This window comes from Monopterus albus, unplaced genomic scaffold (assembly GCF_001952655.1).
Source record: "Monopterus albus unplaced genomic scaffold, M_albus_1.0 scaffold18.1, whole genome shotgun sequence".
In the NCBI taxonomy this organism is placed as follows: domain Eukaryota; kingdom Metazoa; phylum Chordata; class Actinopteri; order Synbranchiformes; family Synbranchidae; genus Monopterus; species Monopterus albus.
Genome location: NW_018127898.1, coordinates 5854741 through 5865432, shown reverse-complemented (window position 1 = coordinate 5865432; position 10692 = coordinate 5854741). Strand labels below are relative to the sequence as shown.

The 10692-nt window shown below is 39.5% G+C and overlaps 1 protein-coding gene across 2 annotated transcripts in view; it reads left to right on the top strand.

The window, feature by feature from the left end:
* The window catches only part of suclg2 (succinate-CoA ligase GDP-forming subunit beta), a 94597-nt gene that overhangs the window by 38888 nt on the left and 45017 nt on the right, over positions 1 to 10692 (top strand). For both annotated transcript variants that reach the window (XM_020593159.1, XM_020593160.1), the window contains exons 3-7: positions 1595 to 1694; positions 2688 to 2778; positions 4429 to 4581; positions 5653 to 5742; positions 7207 to 7303. In XM_020593159.1, the coding sequence (XP_020448815.1) occupies positions 1595 to 1694; positions 2688 to 2778; positions 4429 to 4581; positions 5653 to 5742; positions 7207 to 7303 (531 nt within the window). The remainder of the gene's footprint in view (positions 1 to 1594; positions 1695 to 2687; positions 2779 to 4428; positions 4582 to 5652; positions 5743 to 7206; positions 7304 to 10692) is intronic.

The window sequence follows — 10692 nt, the reverse complement described above, 5'->3', positions numbered from 1 at the left end:
TAGAAAACATTTGGCGCATCATAAAGAGGAAGATGCGACAAAGAAGACCTAAGACAGTTGAGCAACTGGAAGCCTGTATTAGACAAGAATGGGACAACATTCCTATTCCTAAACTTGAGCAACTTGTCTCCTCAGTCCCCAGACGTTTGAGATGTGTTGATGCCAAGAAATTTAAAATCACCTTATTTGTCCTATAAAATGATGCATTTTCTCAGTTTGAACATTTGATGTCATCTATGTTGTATTCTGAATAGAATATTGAAATTTGAAACTTCCACATCATTGCATTCTGTTTTTATTCACATTTTGTACAGTGTCCCAACTTTTTTGGAATCGGGTTTGTATATAATTGGAGCAAGACCAAGTGATGTTTTCCAGTTGTTCTGTTAGTTATTTCCCCTCTTACATAGTAGACAGCTAGATAGTTCTTGGATGTCAGTTGCAAAGAAACACATCAGTGAAGCAGTTCAAGTGGATCTTTTATGTAATTTTAGCCATGGTAGCAGCACGGGTCTAGACATGGCAGTGTCCATCTGTCAGTCCAGTGCTTTGGTCCAAACAAATATTTCTGGTCTTAATAAGATGAACCCTTCTGACTTTGTGATCTTGTGACATTTCTTTTACTGCCACCATGAGGTTGACATTTTAGGAATTTTGTGAACGGTCTCAATAACTGTTGGGTGGATTGCCATGAAATTTGGTAACCGTGGTGCTCAGCTGATGAATCCTAATATTTTTTGGTAATCCTGTGACTTTTCATCTATTGCCACCAACAGGTCATAGTTTTCACTTATCCAGTTTGGTGCAGACAATATATCCTAGTGACCTTGTTGATCACCAAACCTTTACATTTACAGTTTTGAATTAAATGTCTTGACAACTCTTGGAAAGATTAACATGAAATGCGGTACAGGCTAACACGTTCTTCTCATTATTAACTGTAATAACTTAAGTGATCTTTTTTTACACTGTAAGTGCCATCATCATTTCAGATGTTGAATTTGTTCAGTACTGTAGTTTATGACCAAAATTCTTCCTAACTAATCACGTTCACGTCAACCTCAGCTGTACTTTGTGTTTGTGCTAATTAGCTGTTAGCTAACAGCTAATTAGTACACAACATCTGTTCACCAGCTAAGATGGCAAGATGAGAAGCATACTGTACATGCTAATCATGTTAGCATTTTTACTGTGAGCATGTTAGCATGCTGGCATTAACATTTAGCTCAAAGCTCTGCTGAGAATTACTAGCATTGCTGCAGACTGTGTCTTGTAAAAGATCTTTTATGTCAATTTCAGTATGGGTACAGTAAAATCCTGTAATACCTTTAAATTAGTAGTACAGGGTAATTTTCCTTGTCAATGACAGCTGAGCTCAAGAGGGTAAACATTTTTCCTTCCTGACATAATTTCTGATCTTTTCACACATCACACTCACCCCTATTTTCTTCTTCCTTCCTCTTCCTTCAATCAGATAGACATATAAGTGACAGACCCAAGGAGGCATTCAAGGTACTGAGCCTAAATTTTAAGTGTTCTGTCTCACTTTCTTTGTCTGTCTGTTTCTCTTTGTCCATGTCTCCCTCTCTTTCAGATGCCAAGGAGATCGTGCTGAAAGCTCAGATTCTGGCCGGTGGTAGAGGCAAGGGTGTGTTTGACAGTGGCCTTAAAGGTGGAGTGCATTTAACAAAAGAGTACGTATGCCCCATATGTGCATTTCTCATAGTGAGTTACTGCAGGAGATAGATTCATATTATTTTCTACTACGCCAGCAGCTTTTAGAGCGAGGGGGCTCAAAGAGCTCTCTGAAGATGTTCCCTAGGTATGAAGACACAGTCAGGATTACTTGTGCTACAAATAAACGTTTTTTCTCTTTTTTCCAGTGTCTCTTATTTGAACAACTACTCTCAATTAAATGTTTAAAAAGGTATTTTAAGGTCAGCTGCAGTGTTTTTCATATCATACTGAGTTTTCTTTCCTCAGGTTGATTTGGGTTTATTTAGTCTTGTCTTAAAATGACTAAATGTGATAGATGCATTCCTCCAATGACGACTCACTGTGAACTCTTCTGCATTTTTCAAAAGGCTAAACAACAACTTGAAAGAGCCTTTCTTTGATCAGGTACTGCATGTTGCCTCTCTCTCTGTACTAAAATAGTGCAGTCTTTTTAGTAAAGGTACCTACCATATACTACCTACTGTACTTCAGGGCTCAGAATGGATGGAAACTTTTTTAAAGTGAGATATGCTGCAGTTCATCGTCTCCAGATAGTGACATGAGCACACAGTTCACCTTCCTCTTATCTGTCACAGGATGAGTACAATCCCTAGCTTTATTTGTATTCACTTATAAAACCAGAGCAGGCTTAGAGAAGCAGCCCCTGCATGCAGGTTGCTTTTAAACAGAGTATAAATAGAGGTTCTTTCACAGTGATGTACCAAAGTGTCTCCAAACACTGCGCTTTGTTAGAATATGTTACATTAATGCCCAGAAAGTGCAGAGGCATATCTCTCTTTAACTGAACAAAGGTCTGAAGAGTTGGGGGAAAAAGACTTATGCATTCTGTTAGTTCTCCTGCTTTTCACATCTTTCATTGTTTAAGTGTAAGCTTTTCTGCAATTTTTCTTTTCTTACATCAAAGTCTGTTGTTTGAAAAACGATATTGACCTATATCACATCTCCTTCAGCCCTGCAGTTGTTGGTGAACTGGCCAATAAGATGCTGGGTTTCAACCTGATTACAAAGCAGACACCTAAAGATGGAGTCAAAGTGAAAATGGTGAGTCATTGCACAGGAAGAAAGAAAGATTTACTTTGCTTTTTAAATTTTTCCTCTTGACCTCATTTTAAGTCATTGAGTCCAATAATGCACTTATGTAAAATTAATTAATTTGAAGGCAGTCTGGCTCTGTTTTTTTTTTTTAGGGTTAAACAGTAGTCATCCACTGGTGTTTACTGTGGGTTTTACACTGGCTGGTGTTGTCTCGTTGCATAAATTGAGCTGGGCCCACTGTGAATTTGATGTTTGTGGTAAACAACAGTTTCTATGTGCCACTAACAAGCAGGAATATCATTTTCTCTACTCACATGCTGCATGCAGTACCTCCTCAAAAGAGACATTTCCAGGTGATGAAGCCTTTGTTTGTGGCTTGTGTGTGCGTCCCCAGCTTTTTCTTTGTCAGTTTCCATCTCTGTTTACCCCTGCTATTCTCCACTTCCAAACCATCTCCTGCTCCTGCTTGTACTGCAGAGTTTAGGTGGAATCAAATGAGTGTCACACTTTTTTTTTATTCATTTTTGTACAAAGCACTTGCAGTAAACAACCTTCACATGCTCAGAATTTAATTCTACATCTTAGAAGCAAATGGTAAAAAGTAAACAAACCAAACTGGACAAATATTCATACATGACCTTCAATTTGCCTCTATCAACTGGAGCATTATAATCAGACCTGGCATGAACAGCCATTGACTGACCTAAACGATTGAGCACAGTAATTGTGTACTGAGAATTTGGTCTGCAGGATAATAGCCAGAACTTAGGCGTCAACCTGCCAGTGGAGCTCACATCAACCCTCAACCCATACAGCACAACAGAGAAAGGAAACAGTGAAGCACTTCTACATACGCTACATGGATTTGATGTCAGTGCACTAAGAGAGTGATGGGAGAGAAGACTGGAACAGCGAGGCGGGTGGTGTGAAAGACAGTTGTGGGAGAAGTCTACAGGGGACAAAAACAGGTTTAAGGGCAAACGAAAGACTGTGGGAATAGAATATGTTTAGTTTGAGTGAAGAATCAGGCTACAAGTCAGATGACAAGGAACTTAGGAGAATGTGTGAATGACTGGGGAAGACGACATCTGGACAAGGAGATAGGAGTGCTGTTAGTTAACACGGAGCATTGAGAAGGTGTCCGTCCTCATTCACAGAGCGATAGAAGAACAGCATAGCAAGAAGCAACAAACACAGCAAACACTCCATCCAGAAAGCCTGCAGCTCATTAACCATATCACAAGTGATTGTCTCCTTTTATTTTTTCCTTTCTTTTCCAAATGAGTGTCGTTTTTGCATCCTCCCTCTGCCTATCAGCATAGTTCTTCTCTGATTGCCTCTTTGACTTTCATATCTCAACAAATGAGATTTCCTCAGACCAGTGCTTCACAGATTCTGCCAATCTGTGGACCCTGCTAATTTGCCTGTGTGTTGAATCTAGTATTAAATATAATGCAACTTTTAAAGATACGGCGTAATGCAAAAATGGCAAAGTTTGCTAAGGGCTAGGGATGATCAGGGAAGATCAAATGGGATTTTTATTAGAGCAGCATTAAGTATGTCTGTGAATAAGTGTGTCTGTGATCGTGGAGTGAATGTGATATCATAGCAGAATTCATTCATTAGCCCATGTTTCTCCTCCTGTGCCTTGTCCAGGTGATGGTTGCCGAGGCCCTGGACATTACCAGGGAGACCTACTTTGCTATCTTGATGGACCGCGCCTTTAATGGTCCCGTCATGGTGGGAAGCCCCCAGGGAGGTATGGATATTGAGGAGGTGGCTGCCAAAACCCCAGAACTCATTTTTAAGGTATATGATTTTGATGTAAACCCATTGCTACAATAGCAAATGAGATGAATAAGGCAATGAAAAGTATCTGCCTCAAAAACAGTGCAGACGTTGAAATGGATCAATCACACCTGGCACAGTGGAACTCTTTAAAAGTGCAAAGCCCTTTCTTTCTTTGCTCACATACAGTATGTCACCCTGTAATTAAAGGTTTTATTTGACCTGAAATTGTGTCAGGACTGAATCGCCAAGTGGGTCCTGCAGATGTAAGCTATGGTCTGTTCATATTTTCTAATTCAATTTAATTTATTATTCTACTTGCATGCACACAGCAGCAACTGAACAGCAACACACTGGAGCTTAATTAACATGAACAAATAAACACACACATGAAGAAGTCTTCTGTGTGTTATATAGCTGATAATTAAATTTTATTTACAGAAATTAATCCACTATAGACAGTTTGCTACTCTGCAACAGATTCCTATCAGTGTTGACAGATGTACAATTTAAGCATTACAGATAAGGTTTTCCTGCACTTCCTAATGTTATAAGTCTTTCTTTTGCTATTATCTGCAGATGTTAGAGCAGATTGTAAAGTTCCACCCTTATGTTATTCATTATTTCCACCAGTGGTTTCAGATTATATTTGGAACAAATTACTTATGGTGACACACGCGACAGCACACTGCACATTTTGGACTTCTCATTAAAACCGGTATGGTCCAGACCTAGTTTAAATTAGTTCATACCAGCTAACGCAAATTGTAGTTTTATACTTTTGCTTCAGGACTTTTCACCTTAGAATCCTTCATACATTTTTATACCTATAACAACAGTTTTAGAGTTCAGTATCAGAAAGTCAAGGATATGAACGTCTGATGATCATATATCCACTGCGTCAGTCCCAGCTCTTCCTTCTCTACATCTCTGGCAGCTTGCCAGTACTTAATTATGATGTCAGCATTTTTAATATGAACATCCGCTTTGTGTCAACTCAAAGCCCAGCGTTTGAGCCTCCCATTCTTTCTCACTCCCTACTTCTCTGTGTTTCTCTCCCTCTGTCTTTCAATTCCCCTGCTAATCTTATAGGAAGCTATAGATATATTTGAAGGTGTGCAAGACGACCAGGCACTTCGCATGGCAGCTAATTTGGGTTTCAGAGGACCTCTGCAGAGACAGGTAATGGGCGCTGAAGGCTTTAAAGTCACAATGCGATGAAGAGGCAGAAAGATCTATGATATAAACACACACACACACACATAGAGACCAATGGTGCTCATTCACAAACAAACCAAACTTTGCCTATTATTAGTTTGCCAGAGGCAAATTATGAAGCATCATTACACGAGGCTCACTTGCCAGGTGGTCTATTGTCCTGTCTGGCAGTGGCACACAGCGCTATGCCAGAATGTGGGAGCTGACATCACTATTGATACCATTATTTGATAGAACATGCACCATTTTTGTGAGTGAATCGTGTAGTAAGAAATAAAACTCAGTGGGCAACCTATGATTTAGAGGACAGCAAAACAGACTTTTTTTCTCATCACCTTGAGTGTCACAAATCTTGTTCAGGCTGTATTGGATCAGAAAATAAGGCCATGGATAAACAGTAGAGAGACCCTAGGCTCACACTCAGAATGAGTACCTGCTTAGATGTAGAGTTCATTTCAAAGCCATTTGTCTCTCAGCATCAGATCACTGATTTGTTTTCTTTTCCACAGCCACCATAGCATGAGAAATCAGATTAGCTCAGAATCTTAACACATGGAATACGTGCAAATGAGCTGAAAGAATCTGATTCTGAGAAGCAAAGTGAGAGTCAAAGACATTTGAGCTTTAGTTGCAACCCATTGTATATGATTCTTTATTTGCAGGATACTGAATGGGCATTGATTTTAAACAGGCAAAGAGAGAAATAGAAAGTGATTGGTTGAGTGCCTGCACTGTCAGTATGCTCTTCATTGGCTGCTATGAGTCAGCTGCCAGACTCTTTAATTCAGAGATAATTACAGCTCTTCTAACTTTACTGTCTTGAATGAGCTATGGGATGACAGGAGCTTTGTGTAGATCCAAGTGTGTGTGCAAGCCTATACTGTTAAGTGTGTGCTGGTGTGTTTGTGACAGAAGGATGTAAGTGAGATTGGTGGGGTGTGTGTAGAAACTATATACAGAGATGTCTTTCAGTGCTTTTGAGCTGCCATTATTATTGAAGAACAGTTGTACCCGTAGAAATATTATATGTTTTATCTGTTGAGATCATTTTAAAAGGAGGATTTTGTCAGTGGGGATTAAAAGGTGCCATTTCTATGGTGCTGTATTCACTAACTGTTCATCTACTGTCTGTTAGTAAAAATCAGTTTTGTATAAAATTGTATTGATAATACACTGAAATGTGTTTTATAAGCGTATGTATTTGTAAGCACATTAATCAAAGTGAGCTGGTAAGTGTTTTTTAGTCCGTCTTATTTACTTATTTTCACACAGCTTGACAAAAAAAAAAAAAGAAAAGTAAATTACAATTATGTTTAAGGTGATTTGCCATGTTTTGTGTCGCCTGTGTGGGAGGTTGAGTGGCCTTGGCGGGGCCGGCTGCTTAGAGCCGTACCATCGGGTAATTACTGTCCTCTGTGGACCTCGCAGGCAGCGCATCAGATGAAGAGGCTCTATGATCTGTTCCTGAAAGTCGACGCCACTCAAGTCGAAGTCAATCCTCTCGGAGAGACACCCGAAGGACAAGGTACCTTGTCTCATAAAAGGTTCCCAAGTGCACTGATTTACATTGTAGGCTTTTTGTTGTGTGCATGTGTCAGTGCATGCATTTATGCTTTTTTTCCCCCTCTCATTAACTGTCCTCACATCATGTTAGACCTCTGTAATATAACAGTTAAAATAGAGAATTCAACATGAACATGCAGCCACCTACTCATCACTGGCTGGGAGGTACAGGCACACTGTCTCTTTGGGTGTAGTAGTGAATACAGCACCATTTGAGAATGGGAAGTGTAATTGCAACACATTGACACCAGCTTTTTGTCAGCATGACTGCCAGATCAAATTCCAAGTGACTTCAGGGAGCAGATTATATATTTGAAACAAATTGCAGCAGCTGTTCCACAAAGATCCTTCATGTCATCAAAGAGGAATCTCTGTGGGAATACAAGAAAACATCTGATGACCCCAGTGCAGGACCTCAGATGAGTTGAATTTAGTTCTACATGCAGTATATCAACCCTTTAAAGCCACTGAAATGATTTAAATTTGCACTTAGGATTTCATTTCAGTTCATTTAGTTATTTATTTTTTAACCAGATGTCCTTTTATAAATAGTTGAGGTCTTCAGAGCAAAGTAGGTTTTGGGCCTTATATCCTAGAATCACAAAAATCCTGTAAATCATAGTACTTGCACATAAAGCCCTATTCAGCTCTATTCAGAAATAGCTGTTAGTTTATCACACTATTTACTTAAATTGCTGTGCCCTATATCTAGCTGTACATCTACCTTATTCCTAATATTGACAGATATGCTGAGTCAAAAGTAGATGACTTGCATACACTGGGCTGGGATACTTCTGTTGAGTGTGTCTGAATAAATGAAGGAACATTAAAACACATTAAAAGCACAAGAAATGAGCATTCTCAATTGTCTATAAGTGCACAGCCTTGCCTATTATATGTTTAGTCTCTTGAAATTAACTGATTAATTGGATTTAAGATACACTTGGTCTGTTGTAGCACATTCAAATCAATTCTCTTGTTATTTGTCAACTGAAATCTCCCCACATTTGTTCAAAACATGTTATTAGATTTTTTATATATATATTTGGGCTTGAAAAGGCCTTTAAAGGTTATAAAATCCTGTCTGCAGACACCACTCAAAGACAGCATCCTGCTTTTGTAAATTGTCTCTATGCTTTGTAGCTGTTTTTCAGGCTGCTTTTGTATCCAGTAATAGTTTGCACAGAGATTTGTACCACTGTTTACCAGGAATGGGGCAATATACTGAAATTCAATATATCCCGATACAAAAAGGATGTATTTTGTCTAGTGATATGCATCGTGTGGTCTCTGTGTACCAGCGACTTCATGTTTTCTGTAAATAAGATAGCCTAATATAATGTAACTCAATATACGTGGTACAGGTATTCCAAAGCTAGTCAAACATTGTTGCCATTGAATTTTTAACTGTATCATGATTGAATCGAATCATACAGACCATACTGTGCATTGAACCATATCGAGGAAACAGTCACATCCCATCCTTACTGTTTACTGTTATATTTTTAAATTGGTGTATGATGATTTATAAAGTTATTGTAGACAAACCTCCTCCATATCTTTGCAAACATATTTCATGGACCTCCACTTTTAATTTTAGGTCACAAGACAAGCCTGCTGTCTTTCCCCAGTGTTTGGACAGAGAAGGGAAAGAAAGCCTTCATGATTTCTGCCCCAATCACTTGAATAGTTTCCAAAGGGAAATCTTGTCTTGCCGGGGTTACCTTGTGAAAGAGGTTGTAAATCTCAGTGGAATTTGTTTTCCTAAATAGCTGTGGGTTTCAGGTTGAAATCATGGGCTCAAAGCCTGCCTCAGTCCAGTGTCCACAGTTTTTGCATGTATTTGCTCCTGTTTTAAGTGGCCAAAAATAATCAGAGATGGGGGCAAAGTTCATTCTCCCTGTTAGTACAATAAATTTGCACAACATGAAAAAAGTGGAAGTTAGCAGGTTGACATTTCAGTCATATAGGACAGACTATACAGTGCCTTGTAAAAGTATTCATACCCCTTGAATTTTTACACATTTTGTCACATTACAACCACAAACTTAAACGTGTTTTATTGGGATTTTATGTGATAGATCAACACAAAGTATCACATAATTTTGAAGTGGAAGGAAAATGATACATGGTGTTCAAGATTTTTTACAAATAAAAATCTGAAAAGTGTGGCATGCATGTGTATTAAGCCCCCTTGAGTCAATACTTCAAGACTGCAAGTCTTTTGGGGTATGTCTCTACCAGCTTTACACATCTAGAGGCTGCAATTTTTGCCCATTGTTCTTTGCAAAATAGCTCCAGTTCAGTCAGATCGGATGGAGAGCATCTGTGAACAGCAATTTTCAAGTCTTGCCACAGATTCTCAATAGGATTTAGGTCTGGACTTTGCCCGGGCCATTCTAACACATGAATATGCTTTGATCTAAACCATTCCACTGTGGCTCTAGCTGTATGTTTAGGGTCGTTGTACCGCTAGAAGGAGAACCTCCACCCCAGTCCCAAGTCTTTTGCAGCTTCTAACAGGTTTTCTTCCAGGATTGCCCTGTATTTAGCTCCATCCATCTTTCTATCAACTTTGACCAGCTTCCTTAGTCCCTGCTGAAGAAAAGCATTCCCACAGCATGATGCTGCCACCACCATGTTTCACAGTGGAGACGGTGTGTTCAGGTTGATGTGCAGTGTTATGTTTCCGCCACACATAGCGTTTTGCATGTGGGCCAAAAAGTTCATTTTTGGTCTCATCTGACAAGAGCACCTTCTTCCACATGTTTGCTGTGTCATGGCTTGTGGCAAACTGCAAACGGGACTTCTTATTGCTTTCTTTCAACAATGGCTTTCTTCTTGCCACTCTTCCATAAAAGCCAGATTTGTGGAGTACATGACTAATAGTTGTCCTGTGGACAGATTGTCCCACCTGAGCTGTGGATCTCTGTAGCTCCTCCAGAGTTAACATGGGCCTCTTGGTTACTTCTGTGATGAATGCCCTCCTTGTCCGGCCCGTGAGTTTAGGTGGACGACCATGTGTAGGTTTGCAGTTGTGACATATGCTTTCCATTTTGGGATGATGGATTTAACGGTGCGCCGTGAAATGTTCAAAGCTTGGGATATGTTTTTATAACCTAATCCTGCTTTAAACTTCTCCACAACTTTATCCCTGATCTGTCTGGTGTGTTCCTTAGTCTTCATGATGCTGTTTGTTTACTAATGTTCTCTAACAAACCTCTGAGGCCATCACAGAACAGCTGTATTTATACTGAGATTGAATTTCACACAGGCAGCACAGTGGCGCAGTGGTTAGCACCGTTGCCACACAGCAAGAAGGTTCTGGGTTCGGGCCCCACCTGGAACCTT